The following is a 22,466-nucleotide window of genomic DNA, read 5'->3' on the forward strand; positions in this document are numbered from 1 at the left end:
CCGGCCGATGAACATCTCAGACAACGGCTGTTTTTTGACCCGGCCGGGTCAAACAACGGCCAATGTTCATACACTGTGTGAACATGTCCTAAGGATGCAGTCACGCGTCCTGTGTTCTGTCCGTGAAACAAAGACGACAAGGATGTTGAATGCGAGCGCGGAAACGGTTTGAAACGCCGTGGCATTGTAATGACGGCCAAAACATGTTGGTGAGGAAGGTCTATTGCAGGTTCAGGTTGATTTTTTTTTTTATTTAAATCAACATATAAACAAAAGACACAGTATGGATATTTCACTGTATCATGTCATGAAGCTTCCTCAGCTATTATAAACCTTATAACCTGCATGCCACAGATATATCCTCACAGCCGTCATTAGCCGGCGTCACGTGACCCGTCCTCCGCTCGCCTTCAGAAGCTTGTGTTTCCCGCTCGATGAGATTGCAGCGTCACGTGACCTCGCCTCAGCAGCAGTGCGGCCCGCCGATCGCCATCTTACATCCAGGGAGCGGAGCTGTGCTGCTGTGTGTGAACAGTCGCCTGTGCCAGAATTAAATCTTGTGAGGAGTCACACACAGCGGCGTCTGTCAGTATTACTAAAGTGTAATGTGTGCCATAGAGACCATGTTCGATATTATTACAAAGAAACCTGACGGCTGGCAGCCTGCATGTGAGGAATTCTGTCAGGTTGTGACGCAGACATGTTACTATGCTGGTATATGGCCATAGTGCCGTCACCTGTATAGTCAGCTCAGTCCGTGTCATCCATGTCTATCACTGCCACAGAGTCCATGTAGATGTGAAGATGTTCACAATCTCTAGAGTTGATAAGAGTCGGTGAGGTACATAGCTTGTGTAACAGCCATTGACTTGAATGGAAATTATGCTGATGGTGTGGGCTCTCTGCTTACCTACCTCCAGGAGATGGAGGAGCCCCTGATCTCTGCATAGGTGGGAGACCCTCCCATAGGGGCATTTGTGGCCTATCCTGTGTATACAGAAAACCCCATATGCTGTAAATGCCCTATAGCTGCCTCATCTCTGGGATCAGAACCCATCTTATCATGAAGGGTTCCCCGATCCCTCCGCTCAATTTAATGTTTTTTTAACATTTCAATTTTTTGAGTGGGGAGTGGAGGCACGCAAGGCCTCTCATTGTAAGAAATAGCAGGCGGGATTCGGTGCGGAGTCCGTGAGCTGTGCTTCCAAGCGGAATCTCTGTGCTGATTCTGTTGTATGAACTAAGACGCAGGAGCTGTGAGGCAGTATGAAACGAGCCAAAGAATGAAAGGGGTTGTCATCTGTTAACAAACTTTTGCTATATGGTTGCGGTCATGTAAAAAATAATAAAGAGTCTATGCTTACCTACCCACGCTTCTACGGTGCCCTGATGTGGCTTCTCTGCCCCGACTAAGGGTACAAATAGAGATGAGTGAACCTCGAGCATGCTCGAGTCCATCTGAACCCGAACGTTTGGTATTTGATTAGCTGGGGCTGCTGAAGTTGGATAAAGCTCTAAGGTTGTCTGGAAAACATGGATACAGCCAATGACTATATCCATGTTTTCCACATAGACTGAGGGCTTTATCCAACTTCAGCAGCCACCGCTTGTCAAATGCCGAACGCTAGGGTTTGGTTGAACTCAAGCATTCTCAAGGTTCGCTCATCTCTAGGTACAAACACACTGGGCTTATTCGCAGCGGATTTCTCGCTGCAAATCCCTGCCCTGTACATTCTATGGGCAGACAAACTCGCAGCAGGATGGACATCCCTCTGCGAGTTTGTCAGCAGTCCGCCCCGTTAACCCCCCCCCCCCCCCCGGCGCCAGAGTGTATACATCACCTGGTCCGAGGAGTTTGTCTGCCCATAGAGAGTACAGGGCAGGGATCCGCAGCGGGTCTCACTGCGAATTCGCAGTGAGAAATCCGCTGCGGATAAGCCCTGTGTGTTTGTACCCTTACTTTCAATACAGACTCGTTTTGGGAGTACCAGCCTGCTCAGCCAATCACTAAGTGAGACGGGACAGTGCTGCAGTCAGTGATTGGCTGAGCGGCTGTCACTCCTGATAAGTGGTGGGGCTGCAGTCAGCAGGGGACACGGGAGATGCCGCATCAGGACACTGGGGGAGGTAAGCATAGACTATTATTTTTCATATGACTGCAGCTGTATAGCAAAAGTTTTTTTTTTACGCAGAACAACCCGTGATCCAGCAAAAAATAAAAATAATTTTTTTTCCAATCAATTGGTGCCAGAGATTTACTTATTTACTTCTATTAAAAAATCTCAGGTCTTACCGATACTTATAAGGTGCTGTATGCCCTGCAGGAAGTAGTCTAAAGAGCAGGGAAGGTTTTCTATGGGGATTTGCTACTGTTCTGGACAGTTTCTCACATTGACAAAGGTGGCAGCAGAGAGCAGTGCCTGACTGGAAAGAATACACAATTTCCTGCAGGACATACAGCAGCTGATATGTACTGTTTTTTTTTTAGAAGTAAATTACAAATCTCTGGCCCTTTCTGGAATCAGTTGATTGGAAAGAAAAACATTTTTTTGCTGAACAACCCCTTTAATGACCTGTCTGCTTGGTGTCCAGTACCCAGGTGACTCCACCATGTGAACAGCTGACAAATCATCTAATTATTATATTATGGTCCTTTTACACGGAACGATTGATCGTTCGAATTTGCACGATAACGATCTAATTCGAACGATAATCGTACGTGTAAACGCAGCGAACGATCAAACGACGAGCAAGAAATCGTTCATTTTAATCTTTCAACAAGTTCTCAAATCATCGTTGATCGTTCGCAAAAAATTCACAGATCGTTCAGTGTAAACAGTCAACGATTTCCCCTATGTGTGAGATAGGCTTAAGCGATCGCAAAACGAATATTCCGTACGATGTATCGTTCCGTCTAAACACTGATCGTTATAAAAAAAAAAAACGTTCATTCAAAATCGTTAATCGTGCGATCGGGCGAATTATCGCTCTTTGTAAAAGTACCATAAGGATAGGATTGCACTAAAATGGCTCTGAGGCGTTTCCTGCCTTATAGGAATGTAACAGCAGGTTAGATTCTTCTAACCTGCTGTTAGTTTACATTTAAGCAAAATATATATATATATATTTTTTTTTAAGTTTTAAAAAGAGTACAAACCCACTTGCCGGAACTGCAGCGAGTCCCCTCGTTGCGTTTTTGCAGCCTCGCTGCAGATCCCGGCTCTATACTTTCAATAGCAGAGTACATCCCTGCTGCAATTTTGTCTGCAGCCCGCCCCCGCACGATCCCCCGCAGCCCCCGGCCGCACGATCCCCCGCAGCCCCCGGCCGCACGATCCCCCGCAGCCCCCGCCCGCACGATCGCACCCCGTGCAGCCGGGGGCTGCGGGGGATCGTGCGGCCGGGGGCTGCGGGGGGCGATCAGTGCTGCTGAGGATACCATCGGGGCAGCAGGGGGGCGGCCAGGCTATACATTACCGGGTCCCCGCTCCAGCCGGTAATGTATAATCTCTGGCGGCTGGGGGGTTAATGGGGCGGGTTGCAGACAAAATCGCGTTTCTCTGCTATTGAAAGTATAGGGCCGGGATCTGCAGCGAGTCTCGCTGCAGATCCGACAAGTAGGTTTAAACCCTTAGGGTACAAACACACACGGCATATACGCTGCGTATTTACTGCTGCGATACGCAGCAGATACGCAGCAGATTAGATCTAAATAACTGAACACAGTATCAAATCTGCTGCGTATCTCCTGTGTGTGTTTGTACCCTTAGGCTGGGTTCACACTACGTATATTTCAGTCAGTATATGTATATTTCAGTCAGTATTGCAACCAAAACCAGGAGTGGATTAAAACACACAGAAAGGCTCTGTTCACACAATGTTGTAATTGAGTGGATGGCCGCCATTTAATGGCAAATTTGCTGTTATTTTAGAACAACGGCTGTTGTATTGAAATAATGGCCGTTATTTACTGTTATATGGCGGCCATCCACTCAATTTCACCATTGTGTGAACAGAGCCTTTCTGTGTTTTTAATCCACTCCTGGTTTTGGTTGCAATACTGACTGAAATATACTGACTGAAATATACGTAGTGTGAACATAGCCTTAGAAAAATCACACATTTTTGAGTGAAAGGAGGCTTGAGCCAAAATGTGCCATTTTTTATGCCAGAAAAGCAGTATTCAAGCCTTGATAAACCCACACTGGCCTCCTGATTCCAGCAGCTGGTTGCAGTGTCTGCTGGCACTTCTGGCATCAGGGCACATGTGCTGGGAACCGGGTGATCAGTAGGAGAGGTTAGTATAATTTTAATGTTATAATGTTAGTATCATTTTAATGTATTCCAATCTTCCAATCCTTGCATACAAAATTATTTTGATTGAAAACTCTTTAAAATTAAAGTGTGTCTACGGGAAATGAATCTTTTGACACATCACAGAGTGTTGTCAAAATTTTTTATTGATCAAGGTCTGAGTGTTCAGACACTGACCGATCAGTAGAATGAGTGGGGGGAGCTGTGTGGCTCCCTACTCTGTGTCTGTGTGGGGAGATGTGCCCTGTAGATTTCCATTATGCGGACTTCTCCTGGCTAGTCCTCCCAATCAGTCACTGTCTCCAGTAGAGATGAGTGAACGTACATTAAGTTTAGGTTTGCGCAAACCCAAACACTCTGTATCTGAATCCTGTTGCCTGAAGAAGATGGATGCAGCCATAGGAGACCTGATTTTTCACTGCATTTTGGCGGTTTTCTGGTTTTTTTTATTTTTTTGTTCCAGTTTTTCTAAATGGAGAAGGCTATGCATTTGGCTTTTTGTAATAGAAATAGTGACATTTTTCTTTATACATAGAGCATATTGGTGTTTTTTTCATGAAAAATAGAACAAGGGATAAAATGCCAGAGATAAAAACTCTGATGCTAATTTACGCTAAATTGAGAAAATGCCAGAAAAACTGCTGGTAGTTTTTGGGGCATTTTTTCAGCCCAAAAAACGTGATGCAAAATTTGTGTCTGAGGGAAGCCTAAAGACAAAAACTTGCTGCATCAACAGCTAAAACAGCGTAGGTGTAAGTATATCTTCCTATGGGGGACATGTATGAAAAGGCGTAAATGCCTTTTTTAGGAGCAGATGGGGCAGATTGTCGTAAAAATATTTACAAATGGTATTTTTGTGAATCACGGAGTGGGGGCGCGGCCTTTGCGTGCGCCGCATTTATCATTTTTCCGGAGCTGGCGTAGGTTTAAAAGTTTTCGCATGGACTGGCCCCGTGCGATCAGGATTTATGTAGAGGCAATGCGGCTTACATAAATCCCCTGAGCTCCGGAGCTGCGGGGACATTTGTAAGCCTGGCATAAAAAATGCCGGACTTCATAAATGTCCCCTTTTGTGTTCCCCTTTACTGTTATTTTTATAAAGAGTTGTATATCACACTAGACTTTAACCCCTTAAGGACCGGCAAATTTTATGAATATGACGTGTCATTTTATTCATTAATAACTTGGGAGAGCTTTTACCTATTGTTTTCTCATGACATATGGTGCTTTACATTTCTGGTAAATTGGAGTCGATACTTATAACGAATCTTTATGACAAAAACCAAATGAACATGAAAAATTGCATTTTTCCAACTTTTAAACTTTTCTGCTTATACAGAAAATGGTTATGCCACATAAATTATATATTAAATAGCATTAGCAACATGTCTACTTTATGTTGGCAGCATTTATTAAATTATCTTTCATTTTTTTCAGGCAATCGAAAGCTTAAAACATTAGCAGTAATTTTCCAAATTTTCAGTAAAATTTCAAAATCAGATTTTTTTTAGGGACTTGTTCAGGTTAAGGCTGGGTTCACACTACGTATATTTCAGTCAGTATTGTGGTCCTCATATTGCAACCAAAACCAGGAGTGGATTAAAAACACAGAAAGGATCTGTTCACACAATGTTGAAATATTTGCTCTTATTTTAGAACAACTGATCCTTTCTGTGTTTTTAATCCACTCCTGGTTTTGGTTGCAATACTGACTGAAATATACGTAGTGTGAACGCAGCCCAAAAGTGTATTTGAGGAGACTGTATGTTAGAAAGCCCCACAAAGCACCCCATTTCAGAAACTGCAACCACCAAACTGCAAAAGCACATCCAAAAAGTCACAGAAATAAAAGCTAAGTGTGTAAGAAATTTGAAAATTTTAATTTTCTGTACAGAGATTTTATTGTAATCCAATATCTTTCATAATTATAAACCTATTACCAGAGAAATCCACCCCAATATTGATTGCCCTGTTTCTGCAGTTTATAGAAATACCCCATATGTGACCCTATTGCGCTATTTGACGCAACCACAAGCCTCAGATACAAAGGAGCGCCTAGTGAATTTCAACGCCTCTGTTATACTTGGTCATTTTTGACTGTACCACTTCAGGTTGGCAGAGGCTCTGGGGTGCCAAAACATAAAAAACACCCCTAAAGGGACACCATTTAGAAAACTACACCCCTCAAGGAATGTAACAAGGGGTGCTGTGAGCAACTGGACCCCACATGTTCTTCACAGATTTTTAGAACAATGTGGCTTGAAAAAGGAAAAATTTAATTTTTTACACTAAAACGTTGTTCTAGCCTTCAATTTTTCAGTTTTACAAGGGGATAGAAGAAAAAAAAACACAAGACGTGTAGCACAGTTTCTCCCGAGTACGGAAATACTTCACATGTGGACATAAAGTGCCAAGTGGGCGCAGGACGAGCCTCCAAAGGGAAGGAGCGCCAATTTGCCTTTGGAAGCGGAATTTCACTGGAATGGATTTCAAGGGCCATGTCACATTTACAAAGCCCTCGTGCTGCCAAAACACTGAAACCCCCCCACAAGTGACCCCATTCAGGAAACTACACCCCTCAAGGAATCTAACAAGGAGTGCAGTGAGCATATGGACTGGTGACAGGCACAAATGTGGAACAATGTGACGTGAAAGGGAAAATTTTCATTTTTTTACTTTCACGGCACAAATGTGCCTGTTATCAAGGGGTCCATATCCTCACTGCACCCCTTGTTAGATTCCCTGAGGGGTGTAGTTTCCAGAATGGGGTCACTTGTGGGGGGTTTCCAGTGTTTTGGCAGCACGAGGGCTCTGTAAATGCGACATGGCGTTCATCATCAATTCTGGCCAAATCCAACCTCCAAATGGCGCTCCTTTCCTTCGGATGCTTGCCCTGCGCCCACGTGGCGCTTTATGTCCACATGTGGGGTATTTACGGACTCAGGGGAAATTGCTTTACACATTTTGTGTGTTTTTTTTCTCTTTTAACCCCTTGTGAAAATGAAAAATTCAAGGCTAGACCAACATTATAGTGTAAAATATGAAATATTTCATTTTCACGCCACATTGTTCCACATTTGTGCCCGTCACCAGTAGGGTCCATATGCTCACTACACCCCTTGTTACATTCCCTGAGGGGTGTAGTTTCCATAATGGGGTCACTTGTGGGGGGTTTCAACTGTCTTGGCAACACAGGGGCCTTTAAAATGCCACAAGGCCCTTGAAATCCATTCCAGCCAAATCCAGCCTCCAGAAGCCAAATGGCGCTCCTTCCCTTTGGAGACTTACCCTGCATCTGCATGGCGCTTTATGTGTACTCAGGGAATATTGCTCTACACATTTTGTGTTTTTTTTTTTTACTTTTAACCCCTTTTGAAAATGAAAAAATCAAGACAAGATCAATGATTTAGTGTAAAAATTAAAACATTTTGTTCACTAAATGTTAGACTAAATTAATGCAAAATTTGTAGGGTAATTTCCCCTGAGTACGAAAATACCCCACATGTGGACATAATGTTCCATATGGGCACAGGGCAAGCCACCAAAGGGACAGAGCGCCATTTAGAGACTGGAATGGAGGATGGAGGCCATGTCGCAATTACAAAGCTCCTGAGCTGCCAGGACAGTAGAAACCCCCCACAAGTGACCCCATTCTGGAAACTCCACCCCTTAAGGAATCTAACAAGGGGTGCAGTGAGCATATGGACCCCAATGGTGACGGGCACATATGTAGAACATGTGCTGTGAAAATAAAAAATACAATTTTTTTTAATTTTCACTGCACAAATGTGCCCGTCACCAGGGGGCCATATCCCCGCTGCCCCCAGAATTTAGAAAATGTAGAACTCCAATGACGTGTGGTACGCCTTGAAGTGATCCTGTGTGCAGAGGCCGGGGTGATCAGGACAGGTGTCACTCTGGAAAATGATGTCCTTCCTGATCCCCCTATTACGCCACACTCTGCACTTCTTCTGGGGTCTCCAATTTTCCAGTGTGCGGGACGTCACCTGGAAAATGTTGCCCTGGTTTGATACGGGGTCCTTCATATCCAGAAGCGCTGGGTCCGCTCCATGGCTGCTAAATATTAGAGCTTTATTACTGCTTCTGATATTTTCGGATCGTGCCACAAGCTACAGTAGCTCGGGCAGCGAGGGACCAGAAGAGGGGGTGCTGGTATAAAAGTTATCCCCGTACAGCTGGTAACCTTTATCCAGCAGTGGCAAGATCAGTTACCAAACGATCTTCCCACTAACTCCGAGAACTCTGAAATCGGGTGTCCCTTCCTTCATACACTCTGAGGCTATGTTCACACAACGTGTGAGACCGGCCGTTTTGTAACCCGGCCGGATGATCTTTATAGCCGTATTGTTCTGATGGGGGCGCATCAGCGTGCCCCCGCATCAGAACTTCCCATAGCGCTCAATGAAGCAAGCGTCCGGAGCCGCTCGCTTCATTGTGGGAACTGGCAGGGTCTCCTACGGTCGCAATTCACTGAATTGCGGCCGCAGAAAACTGACATCTCAGTTCTTTGCGGCGCAGCACAGGATCCCATAGAGGGATAGGCAATGTTCCACGCTGCATAAAGTACGGCCATTGTTGCCGATGGCAACTACGGCTGTACTTTTACGTAGTGTGAACATAGCCGAAGGGTACGTGCACACTGTGGAATGGTGACGGATAATCCTTTGTACATTCCGCAGCTGGCACCCGCCAGCGGACTCATGCAGGCGCGTGTCTCCGCCCCTGTCATAGACTCCATTTTATGCACTGGCGGATTCCGTCCTCTGTCCAAATGATGAACGTTTTCATTCTTTGGACAGACGACGGAATCCGCCTGTGCATAGAATAGAGTCTATGACACGGGCGGAGAGGCGCGTCTGCATCAGGCCACCGGCGGGTGCCAGCTGCGGAATGCACAAAGGGTTATCAGTCGCCATTCCGCAGCGTGCACGTACCCTAAATCTGTAAGTGTACCCTGAGGTACTCTCACAGAGTTTGTAGAATTTCACGCCATACCGTGATCTCTTATTGGGACGGTACTGACGGAAAAGACGTCTGGGGGTAGCGTAGTGTATGCTGCTGGATGATGATGATGGGGATGGCTGTTTCGTTGTCGGAGGCAATAATAGCGTATTCGTCCTCTGCCGAATCACTCTGGGGGCCATTTTAATACGGGAAATAGTATATGGGGTATGTAAATGTGTAGTGGTGTAGTGTAAAACTTTATTTCATGTAGTGTTGTGTAATGTAGTGTTTTTTACATATTTTTTTTAACAGTAAGAAAAAAAAAACCTACGCCAAGAAAGGAGTTGCTGATAAATGCCGCACTTATGTGCAGTACTTATCAGCAGACAGTGGCGGTAGGATATAGAGAAAAAGAAGGGGGCGAAAAACCCATACGCCAAAAGAAGGAATTATTATACTCCTATCTTGACTACAACAAGGGCTGGTCATACATTTTCTTAAAAGAAGCCACATAGCCATGCACATAAGGACAAAAAAATCTTAATCCATAGGAAATTAATAAGTAGTATTGCACAAGAATCAATAAATAAATTTAGTAGTAGTCTATAAATAATGACTCATTGCACAATCCCCTTAATGTATAGTATTGCCCAGTGGCCTAAAATAATAAACATGGGGAGAAGACAAATCACATATAGATCATACTACCTGTGGCTGGCAGTGTGTGCACGCTCCCCTCCAACGCACGTTTCGTGCAAAGCTTTCTCCAGGAGGTCAAAAGAAGGAATTGCTGATTAGCGGCGCACTTACGTGCGATGCTGATCAGCACTCAGTGGCTTTAGGGCGCATAAAAAGAAAAAAAAAAGTGGAAAAAAAAAACACTCTTTTTACCCCAAAGCAACTGATCAGTGTATAATATACACTGATCAGCCGCTAGGGGGCAGTAGAGCGAAGCTGCTGAAGTTAGACGACGATGGAGCCCGAAGAGCCGAAGTTGCCGAAGTCAGATGACAAGGGAGCCCAAAGACGGAAGAAGCGGACGCCGCGGGACGGCCGATCTTCACTCGGGATGCCCGGATTAGGTGAGTATGGTGCACCTACACCACACACACCTGTTCTGCACCCCTCAGCTACCTAGCTGAGGGGTGCAGAACCGGGGACACATTTTTTTTAACTGTTTGATCGCCGTGATGGGCTGGCCGGTACTGGCCGGCCCATCAGGGCGATCGTGGGGTGGCACCGGCACCATCTTTTGCTGGGTCAATGGCGATTGGTGCTGTCTCGGACAGCACCAATCGCCATTGCTTTCCGGGTCACCGATGACCTGGAAAGCTGTTTTCAGCTGCTATCGGCTGATCTGAATTGATCAGCCTATAGCAGCGATTGTCGGCCGTGCCGACGAGCAGAGATGGCCTGCTATACATTATATATGTACGTCCGTTTGCTTTAAGGCCCAGCCTGCGGGGGCGTACATTTACGACCGCTGTCGTTAAGGGGTCAAAAGAGTTTCCCTTTAAATCTGGCTACAGGTTGTGAATGTGTATTTTGCTAATATTAGAAGGCCTAGCAGTTATATGCCCCTACTGGGCAGTTACATGATCGGCAGGACTAACATAACAACCAATGTACATAGTCATATTTGCATAGCTTTAACATTTTTCTGATAGAGAAGTTACCCAACTGATTTGTATTTCAGGTTGTAAAGATATAACCGATTATGGCAACTGCACAGATGCACCGAAGCTCTGTGGTAAGTTACATAGGTAGCTGTATTCATAACCCTATGAGGGACATTTATCATTGTTGCGTCAGTGGCATATGCCACGGAGAAGGCGCAGATACCTATGCCAGCCGTAATCCCCTGCTTCCCAAATGTTGATCTTTGGTAATCGACGTTTATGGCAATATGCTGTAACTGCTTGTTACAGGAAATACTATCTGCAGTAATTTTATGAGCTGGTATAAACCATATAAAATGTGAATTGTGGATAGGTACCCCAGGTCACACAAGTCTCCTTCCTCTCGTATCTGTTTGCTGATCTTGCTCTTTCCTTTTCAGAGCACCGTGACATTGCCTAGCCGCATCAGTACAGAACAGCAGTCATTGGTTCTTGTTAAGAGACTGCTTGCCATCTCTGTGTCATGTATCACTTACCTGAGGGGCTTATTTCCTGAATATGCATATGGGACAAGATACCTGGAAGGTAAGATCTATTATTTCCTTTTTCCAGAAAAGATTTCAAAGCAATTGAAACTTCTTACATTTAAAAAATGTCATAGGTTACAGTATATTGTGTTAAAAATATTTCATGCCACAATCTTTATTTTTTCATTCATTTTCAGACCCGATGATATACAGTTGCAACTTTATTCTAGTTTCTAGTCCTTTCTTATGTGTGAATTTACTTCCCAGTAATACAGGCTGGTTAATTGGTCTCTGTGTGCAGGAGGCTTCTGCCTTTACTAACTTTAACCCCTTAAGGTCAAAGCCAATTTTCGTTTTTGCGCTTTTGCTTTTTCCATTTTATGTTTAAAAGTCCATAGCGCTTGCATTTTTTCACCTAGAGACTTATATGAGCGCTTATTTTTTGCGAAACCAATTGTACTTTGCAATTACAGGCATAATTTTTCCATAAAATATGTTGTGAAACCGGAAAAAAAATCATTTGTGCTGTCAAATTGAAAAAAAAAAATGAATTTGTTTTGATTTCGGGGAGTTTTGCATTTACGCCGTTCGCCCTATGGTAAAACTGACTTGTTATGCATGTTCCTCAAGTCGTTACGATTACTATGATATATAACATGTATAACTTATATTGTATCGGATGGCCTGTAAAAAATTCAAACCATTGTTAACAAATATGTCACTTAAAATCGCTCCATTCCCAGGCTTATAGCGCTTTTATCCTTTAGTCTATGGGGCTGTGTGAGGTGTCAGTTTTTGCGCCATGATGCGTTCTTTCTACCGGTACCTTGATTGCGCATATACGACTTTTTGATCGCTTTTTATTACATTTTTTCTGGATTTGATGCGACCAAAAATGCACAATTTTGCACTTTGGGATTTTTTTGCGCTTACGCCGTTTACCGTGCGAGATCAGGAATGTGATTAATTAATAGTTCGGGCGATTACGTGTGCGGTGATACTAAATATGTTTATTAATTTATTTATTTATTAATTTATATTTATAAAATGGGAAAAGGGGGGTGATTTGGACTTTTATTAGGGGAGGGGATTTTTCATTAATAAAAACACTTTTTTACTTTTTTTTTTACATACACTAGAAGCCCCCCTGGGGGGCTTGTATATACATAGCACTGATCTCTCATAGAGATCAATGCTGTGTATATACACAGCAAAGATCCATTAGATCGGTCATAGATTGCTATGGCCTGCTGCAGGCCACAGCAATCTATTGCCGAGCCGGGATCAGCGTCATTCCGACGCTGAGGCCCGGCACGGGCAGAAGAACGGATCTCCCCCCCGCGATCGCATCGCGGGGGGGAGATCCGTGCCACTAGACACCAGGGATGCACGGAGGAAAGCACTTCAATGCAGCTGTCAGGTTTGACAGCTGCATTGAAGGGCTTAATTAGCCGGCGCGGCAACGGGACCCGCGCCGGCTAATAGAGGCACTGCCCGGCTGCAGATTGCAGCCGGGATCGGTGCCGTTCAGAGCGGGGTCCGGGCGGGACCCCGCTCTGAACACCCCCTGCGGCACCATGACGTATCAGATACGTCATGGGTCGCTAAGGGGTTAAAGAGGTATTCAGGAGCCTAGGAGCCTAGGCAGTGTTCTGCGCTTCCTCTCCCACCATCATAGAGTTCTCCTTGCAGATTTCACAGTTTGGTGGAACAAAACAGGGTAATGTCTGTACATTAAACATGTCAGTACATGTCTGTACATCAAATATTTCAGACAGGTGAGTATTAAAGGGATTATCCAGCGCTACAAAAACATGGCCACTTTCTTCCAGAGACAGCACCACTCAATTTCAGTTTGGGTGTGGTTTTGTAACTCAGTTCCATTGAAGTGAATGGAGCTTAAAGGGTGTAAAAAACTAATAACCTGTAACCCCATCTATAACATCTAACCTTATTAATGGCTGAATGGATCATATTATCTTTGGCATTAGTGGAATCAAATTATTATCATCCAAGATATATCTACACCGTATTCCAGTCTCATTCTCTTCTCCACTCTCATATTGAGTATAGGGCTGAACTCTCACCTAGTAATTTCTTGACCTCCAAAATGGTGGATGACTGGAAGTCCTAATATGGTCGTGTCTAAATGGTCACGTGGGTAATGTATGGATCATAGTGAGATATAGCTACATGTCCAGCTTGACCAATCCACTTGGAGCTTTGCCAGTATACCATTTTTGGGATATAAGTTGTACTGGGTGTAACCATATTTGGGCTTAAGTGTATATATTTTCCCGGTCAAGAGAGTATATAGACTTAGAAGGTTAGTTGGTTGGGGGGTCTTTGGTATACCATCTTTCAAGAGAAGCCTCCACGCACATCTGGGGTTTATTAGCCCCCACCTCAGGAATTCACCCAAGGAAGTTCTTTGTTCTCTAGCCAAATCTTCAGTCACCATTGGAAAGAGACTACATCCCCATCATTTTTGGGACTCTGAGACTTGAACCACAGAGACATTCTAAGACATTTGTAAGACTATTGCCTTATTTCTCTTATGATTGATATCCTGATTATATGATATTTGTACCTCCTTTGGTGAAGAATTAAACCCACCATATCTTTACCAACAAGTTTTCTTCTGCCGTCCTGGATAATTCAAATTTCCCTCCAAAGCACACTTTTCCTTTTTTTTAAACCTCATCCTTATTACAAAGGGGTTATCCAGCGCTACAAAAACATGGCCACTTTTTCCCCTGTCGTCTCCAGATTGGGTGGGGTTTGGAATTCCATTGAAGTGCTTGGAGTTTAATTGCAAACCACACCAGAACTGAAGACAAGAGAGGGGATAAGTGGCCATGTTTTTGTAGCGCTGGATAATCCCTTTAATTGCAAACCACACCTGAACTGGAGATAAGAGTGGTGCTGTCTCTGGAAGAAAGTGGCCATGTTTTTGAAGCGCTGGATAACCCCTTTAAGTCTGCCAGCCTGTTTTAATTGTAAAGGGATGTGAGTGTCTGAGGTAAGTATACACTTCTTCCCCTCCCTATTACAAGTCCATAGGAGAAGTTACACATCTATCTTGGGATCGTGGCATGGACAGCATGCTACTCTGCTGCTCTCCTCTTACTCTGAACTGCCCTTGAGGCTCCTCCTTCATTTTCCGTAAAGGTGCAATTACACGTAACGATTATTGTGCGAATTTGCGCAATAACGATCCATTTCGAACGATAATCGTACGTGTAAACGCAGCATACGATCAAACGACGAACGAGAAATCATTCATTTTGATCTTGTTCTCAAATCGCCGTTCATCGTTCGCAAAAAATTCACAAATCGTTTCGTGTAAACAGTCGTTCACCGATTTAAACAATGTGTGAGATAGGCTTAACCCCTTAGTGACCGCCGATACGGCTTTTTACGGCGGTCACTAAGGGTCCTTATTCTGCTGCCATCAGCTTTTTACGGCAATGGCAGAGAATAAGGCTGCGGGGCCGGGACGGCCCCCACCCCATCCCCCCAGCTAACGGAGGTAGCTGAGGGGTTGGGGCAGTGTGTGGGGTCCGTCCCGCCCCCCCCCCCAACCGACGATCGCTGCTATTAACGTTATAGCGGCGGCCATCGGTAAAGGGGATTACCGGTGCCGCCGCCGCCTTTCATCTCCCCCGCCGTGAATCTACGGCGGGGGGAGATTAAATAAGTGTCCCCCAGGCCTCAGATCAGCCCCCCCTAGTAGGGCGATCACTAACCCCCCTCCCCCGGCGGCCATCATTTCCAAGATGGCCGCCGCCATCGCTGTGAACCGACTAATGTCTGTTCACAGCGATGGAAAGTTAAAATAAATGAAAGTCCCATGCTCTCCGCCACCGGAGAGCATGGGGCAGTCATCGGGACCCCCCCTGTGGGGTCCCGGTACAAGCGATCAGTTATATACTATATACCGCTGATCGCTTGTACCATCTGCTCCCGGCACTTTTTATCCCCTGTCACCATGAATGATTGGTGACGGGATAAAAAGTGATGTCCCCCCCACCCCCCAAGTCGCCCCCCCCAGTCGCCCCCCCCACTCCCCCAGTCCCCCCCCCACCCCCCCAGTCACCCCCCGTCCCCCAGTCACCCCCCCTACCCCTTATACGTTACCTGATCCTGTAGCTCCTTCCTCTTCGGCGTCCTGGCTGGTTGTGAAGTGCGCATGCGCTCCACAACCAGCCAACTCTGAAAATTTAAAGTGACAGGGACCAATTTGGTCTCTGTCACTGAACTATGATTACAGTGATAGAAAATATCACAGTAATCATAGTAATACAGTGAAAATGAATGTGTAAAGTACAAAAAGTGACAAACATACAAAAAAATAAAACACACACTTTTTATTATAGTAATAATTGCAGTTTACTCCCAAATTACCCCTAACCACCCCCAGATTACCCGTAATCACTGCACATTGCCCATAACAACCGCACGTTGCCCGTAACCACCGCACGTTGCCCGTAACCACCGCACGTTGCCCGTAACCACCGCACTTTGCCAGTGACCCACTCCAGATTGCCCGTAACCACCCCAAATTACACGTACCCACCCCAGATTACCTATAAGCACTTCAGTTTATCAGTAACAATCCCAGATTGTCTGTAACCCTTCCAGGTTGCACATAACCCCCCCAGGTTCCCCGTAATCACGCCAGATTGCACGTAACCACCGCACGTTGCCTCTGACCACGCCACGATGCCTCTGACTACCACACGTCACCTCTGACCACGCTACGTCGCCTCTGACCACCACACGTCGCCTCTGACCACCACACGTCGCCTCTGACCACCACATGTTGCCTCTGACCACCACACGTCGCCTCTGACCACGCCACGGCGCCTCTGACCACCCCAAATTGCCAGTGACCCCCTCCAGATTGCCCGTAACCACCCCAAATTACATGTACCCACCCCAGATTACCTATAAGCACTTCAGTTTATTAGTAACAATCCCAGATTGTCTGTAACCCTTCCAGGTTGCACATAACCCCCCCAGGTTCCCCGTAATCATGCCAGATTACATGTAACCCCCCAGATTGCACGTAACCACCGCACGTTGCCTCTGACCACGCCACGATGCCTCTGACCACGCCACGATGCCTCTGACCACCACACGTCGCCTCTGACCACGCTACGTCGCCTCTGACCACCACACGTCGCCTCTGACCACCACATGTCGCCTCTGACCACCACACGTCGCCTCTGACCACGCCACGGCGCCTCTGACCACCCCAAATTGCCAATGACCCCCTCCAGATTGCGGTGCCCATGCCAGATTACAGGTACCCACCCCAGATTGCCTATAAGAACTTCAGTTTATTCGTAACCACCCCACATTGCCCGTAACCACCCCACGTTGCCCGTAACCACCCCAGATTGTCTGTAAACACTGCAGGTTGCCCGTAACCACCCCACGTTGCCCGTATCCACCCCAGATTGTCTGTAAGCACAGCAGGTTGCCCGTAACCAGCCCACGATGCCCGTAACCAGCCCACGATGCCCGTAACCACCCCACGTTGCCTGTAACCACCCCACGTTGCCGTAACCACAGCAGGTTGCCCTTGACCACAGCAGGTTGCCCGTAACCACCACACGTTGCCCATAACCACCACACGTTGCCCATAACCACCCCACGTTGCCTGTAACCACCCCAGGTTGCCGTAACCACAGCAGGTTGCCCGTGACCACCCCATGTTGTCCGTAACCACCCCAGATTACCTTTAACCACCTCAGGTTGCCCATAACCACCCCAGGTTGTCCGTAACCACCCCACATTACCTGTAATCTCATTTTTTTTATTTTATTTTAGTAACTGCACTATTCTAATAACCATTACTAGCTGCGGTTTTGCTCCAGTAAATTGGCGCTCCTTCCCTTCTGAGCCCTGCTGTGTGCCCACATATGAGGTACCGTTTTACTCAGAAGAACCTGCGTTACAGATTTTGGGGTACGTTTTCTCTCATGTTCCTCGTCAAATTGAGAAATTTCAAACTAAACCAACATATTATTGGAAAAATTCGAGTTTTTCATTTTTACTGGCCAATTTTGAATACTTTCCTCTAATACCTGTGGGGTAAAAATGGTCACCACACCCCAAGATGAATTCTTTGAGGGGTGCACTTTCCAAAATGACTTTTGGGGGGAATCTATTCTGCTGACACTACAGGGGCTCTGCAAACGCACCTGGCGCTCAGAAACTTCTTCAGAAAAATCTGCACTGAAAATGCTAATTGGCGCTCCTTCCCTTCTGAGCCCGGCTGTGTGCCCATGCAGTGGTTTATGCCCACATATGGGGTACCGTTCTACTCAGGAGAACCTGCTTTACATATATTGGGGGGACATTTCTCTCCTGTTCCTCGTGAAATTGAGAAATTTCAAACTAAAGGAACATATTATTGGAAAAATTCGAGTTTTTCATTTTTACTGTCTACTTTTGAATACTTTCCTCTAATACCTGTGGGGTCAAAATGCTCACCACACCCTAAAATGAATTCTTTGAGGGGTGCACTTTCCAAAATGGGGTGACTTATTGGGAAATTTTACTCTGATGGTACTACAGGGGCTCTGCAAACGCACCTGCCGCTCGGAAACTTCTGCAGCAAAATCTGCATTGAAAAAGCTAATTGGCGTTCCTTCCCTTCTGAGCCCTCCTCAGAAGGGAAGGAAGTTTACGCCCACATATGGGGTACCATTGTACTCAGGAGAACCTGCGTTACAAATTTTTGGGGTACTTTTTTCCTCTTGTTCCTCTTGAAATTGAGAAATTTCAAACTAAACGAACATATTATTGGAAGAATTCGAGTTTTTCATTTTTACTGTCTTCTTTTGAATACTTTCCTGTAATACCTGTGGGGTCAAAATGGTAACCACACACCAAGATGAATTCTTTGAGGGGTGCACTTTCCAAAAAGGGGTGACTTATGGGGGGTTTTCTCTCTGCTGACACTACAGGGGCACTGCAAACGCACCTGGCGCTCAGAAACTTCTTCAGCAAAATTTGCATTGGAAAAGCTAATTGGCGCTCCTTCCCTTCTGAGCCCCGCTGTGTGCCCATACAGTGGTTTACGCCCACATATGGGATACCGTTGTACTCAAGAGAACCTGCATTAGAAATTTTGGGGTGATTTTCTCTCATGTTCCTTTTGAAAATGAGAAACTTTAATCTAAACGTATATATTATTGGAAAATTTTAATTTTCCATTTTTTTACTGCCTAATTGTGAATACTTTCCTCCAGCCCCTGTAGGGTTAAAATGCTCATTATACCCCTAGATTAATTTTTTAAGGTGTGTAGTTTCCAAAATGGGGTCACTTATGGGGGTTTTCAGGATACCAGACTTCTAAATCCACTTAAAAAAAATCAGTTTTGGAAACTTTCACGAAAATGTGATAATTTGCTGATAAATTTCTAAGCCCCATAACACCATAAAAAAGTAAAATATGCAAATTTTTTAAATTTTTCATGATATTTTGATGTTTTTCACAAAAAACACACAAAGTATTGACCAAATTTTGCCACTAACATAAAGTGCCATATGTGACGAAAAAACAATCTCAGAATTGCTAGCATACGTTAAAGCATCACTGAGCTATAAGAGCATAAAGTGAGACAGGTCAGATTTTGAAAAATTAGCCTGGTCATTAAGGCCCAAACTAGCTGCAGCACGAAGGGGTTAAGCGATCGCAAAACGATCGCAAAACTAATTTTCTGTACGATATATCGTTCCGTCTAAATGCTGATCGTTAAAAAAAAATCTTTACTCCGACATCACTAATCGTACGATCGGGCCAATTATCGTTTAGAAGCAGAGCATACACCATCAGGTGTAGCCTTTGCATTAAATTTAGGACAAATTCTGTTCCTGTGCTTTGGAACCAGGCTTCACTTAAAGGGGTACTCCAGCGGGGGGCATTTTTTCGCTGGGACCGGGGAGGAGGTGGCTGAGGGAAAAGACGTCCACTCACCTCCCCGGTTCCAGCGGCGGGTCCCGCATGGCTGCGCTTCGGTGCCCATTTCCCGCCCGCTTCCTGGTGTCTGACGCGTGCCCGAGACGTAACGTCTCAGGTCCGCTCAGCCAGTCAGTGACAGAGGCGGGATCCGTTTCAAGTCCGCTCAGATCCCGCCTCTGTCACTTGGGACCTTTATCCTTGCATTAAGCCATGCACCTTATATTTTTAATCCTCTCCCCAGCTTTTTCTAGATGAGTATTAGGGTCCTATTACAGTGAGCGATTTTTACCAATTAACGACTAACGATAAACGATCGCAAACAAGATTGTTTATCATTAACCTGAAATCGTTCACCATATTACACAGAACGATGGTCGTTAGTTACGATCGTTACTATGATCGTTTTTTCCTTCTGATCCCAGAAAAAGAATGAACAATGTGCTATTACACTGACCGATTAGTGAAAAAACGCGGGACTTGAGCGAACGAACGTGGAATTACAGCGAACGATTAACGATAATTTTAGGTTCAGATCTAAATAAACGATCAACGACATACGAACGACTTTGGTTGTGCTTATCCACTAGAATGCTTACTATTCCCTCTGAATTATCAGCCCATCTGCTGTGCAAAGTGTCTACCACTGTTGGCGTAGTGTCATGTCCAAGTGGCAGAAGCTATCCTTTATGAATTGGGCAAGAGAAGGTGATTAACAAAGAAATCCTCTTTCCCTCCTCTCCATGCATATTCTGTCATACCACCTTCTCTCTATACATTGCGACACATCCTGTGTGATAAAGGGTCCATTTACACAGAAAGATTATCTGACAGAGTATCTGCCAAAGATTTGAAGCCAAAGCCAGGAACGGACTATAAACAGAGATCAGGTCATAAAGGAAAGCCTGAGATTTCTCCTAGTTTCAAATCCACTCCTGGTTATGGCTTAAAATCTTTGTCAGATAATCTGTCAGATAATCTTTCCGTGTAAATAGACCCTAAGCTGGGTTCACACTACTTATATTTCAGTCAGTATTGTGGTCCTCATATTGCAACCAAAACCAGGAGTGGATTAAAAACACAGAAAGGCTCTGTTCACACAATGTTGAAATTGAGTGGATGGCCGCCATTTAACAGTAAATAACGACCATTATTTCAATATAACAGCCGTTGTTTTAAAATAACAGCAAATATTTGCCATTAAATGACGGCCATCCACTCAATTACAACATTGTGTGAACAGATCCTTTCTGTGTTTTTAATCCACTCCTGGCTTTGGTTGCAATATGAGGACCACAATACTGACTGAAATATACAGAGTGTGAACCCAGTGGTGCGTTTACACAGACAGATTTATCTGACAGATCTTAAAAGCCAAAGACAGGAATGGACTATAAACACGGAACAGGTCATAAAGGAAAACTGAAATCTCTCCGCTTTTCAAATCCATTCCTGGCTTTGGCTTTAAAAATCTGTCAGATAAATCTTTCTGTGTAAATGCACCATCTGGGTACAAACCCACACACCGTATACGCAGCAGATACGCAGCAAATACACAGCAAATACGCAGCAGATTTGATGGTGCAGATTTGATGCTGTGTCCAGTTATTTAGATCTAATCTGCTGCGTATTTTCTGCGTGTTTGCTGCGTATTTGCTGCGTATCGCAGCAGTAAATACGCTGCATATACGGTGTGTGGGTTTATACCCTAATTATAGTGCATTTACACAGAGAGATTTATCTGACAGATTTTGGAAGCCAAAGCCAGGAACAGACTATAAACAAAGAACAGGTCATAAAGGAAAGATTGAGATTTCTCCTCTTTTCAAATCCATTTTTAGCTTTTGCTTCCAAAATCTGTCAGATAAATCTGTCTGTGTAAACGCACCACTAGGCTATGTTCACACTACGTAAGTCTCCGGACGTAGCGCGTTACGTGAATAAGCAGCCGGAGATTTACGTAGTTTGCGTACAATGGAAAGTATACGATCTACTGCTGCACAGTTCACACTACGTAAGAACTTACGCCAGGATCATACACGGCGCCGTAAAAAATGAACCAGACCATTTTTTGGGGCCGAAAATGCCGTAACTTACGCCCGTAGCGTAACATGCAGTCCCGTACTTAGGGCCCTATTCCACCGGACGATTATCGTTCAGATTATCGTTAAATCGTTCGAATCTAAACGATAATTGTTTGGTTGAAATGCAGTTAACGATTAACGACCGAACGAGAAATCGTTGATCGCTTTATAAGACCTGGACCTACTTTTATCATTGCTCGTTCGCAAAACGTTCGCAAATCGTTCGCATTGAATAAGACGACGTTCGCAATAGATACGAACGCAATAGCGAATAAATAGCGAAGAAAAACGATCGCAATTACGATCATAAGTAACGATTATCGTTCCATGGAAATGAGTGAACGTTTTCAGGTCTTTCGCAATAGCGGTCGTTTGAGATCGTTAATCGTTTACGATTATGCAAACGATAATCGTCCGGTGGAATAGGGCCCTTAGTGGTGATTTCTTCATTTTTGCATTTTTCTTTGCCGATCCAAAAGGTTCTGTGGAGTGTCCGGGGCTAGGCGAAGATTTCCAAGTAAAAGACCGCTGTCAGATCGCTACGTAGGGCGCTCAGGAAGCGTAAGTAGACTACGGGCATAAGTTTGCGGACCGTACGTAGCCGGCCGCAACTTACGTAAATCCCCGGACGGAGTTTAACACGTATATGTATACATATACGTAGTGTGAACATAGCCTTAGGGTCCGTTTACACACACAGATTATCTGACAGATTTTTGCAGCCAAAACCAGAAATGGATTTGAAAAAAGAGAAATCTCAGTCTTTCCTTTATGACCCGTTCCCTGTTTCTATTCCTGGCTTTGACTGCAAAAATCTGTCAGATATCTGTCAGATAATCTGTGTGTGTAAACGGACCCTTAAGCTACAATTACACGGAACGATTTTCGTGCGAATTTGCACGATAATGATCGAATTCGAACGATAATCGTACGTGATAATCGTACGACGAGAGAGAAATCGTTCATTTTGATCTTTTAACAT

The 22,466-nt window shown here is 44.8% G+C and overlaps 1 protein-coding gene across 3 annotated transcripts in view; it reads left to right on the forward strand.

Annotated features, from left to right (window-relative positions):
* Nucleotides 1–431: 431 nt before the first annotated feature.
* HORMAD1 (HORMA domain containing 1) overlaps nt 432–22,466 on the forward strand; it is a 67,267-nt gene continuing 45,232 nt past the window's right edge. For 2 of the 3 annotated variants that reach the window (XM_069950460.1, XM_069950463.1), the window contains exons 1-3: nt 432–585; nt 10,976–11,029; nt 11,339–11,483. In XM_069950460.1, the coding sequence (XP_069806561.1) occupies nt 10,997–11,029; nt 11,339–11,483 (178 nt within the window). In that variant the 5' untranslated portion in view covers nt 432–585; nt 10,976–10,996. The remainder of the gene's footprint in view (nt 586–10,975; nt 11,030–11,338; nt 11,484–22,466) is intronic. The other variant, XM_069950461.1, reaches the window with a different exon arrangement.

The sequence above is a fragment of the Dendropsophus ebraccatus genome, chromosome 13, assembly GCF_027789765.1.
Source record: "Dendropsophus ebraccatus isolate aDenEbr1 chromosome 13, aDenEbr1.pat, whole genome shotgun sequence".
NCBI classification, from domain to species: Eukaryota; Metazoa; Chordata; class Amphibia; order Anura; family Hylidae; genus Dendropsophus; species Dendropsophus ebraccatus.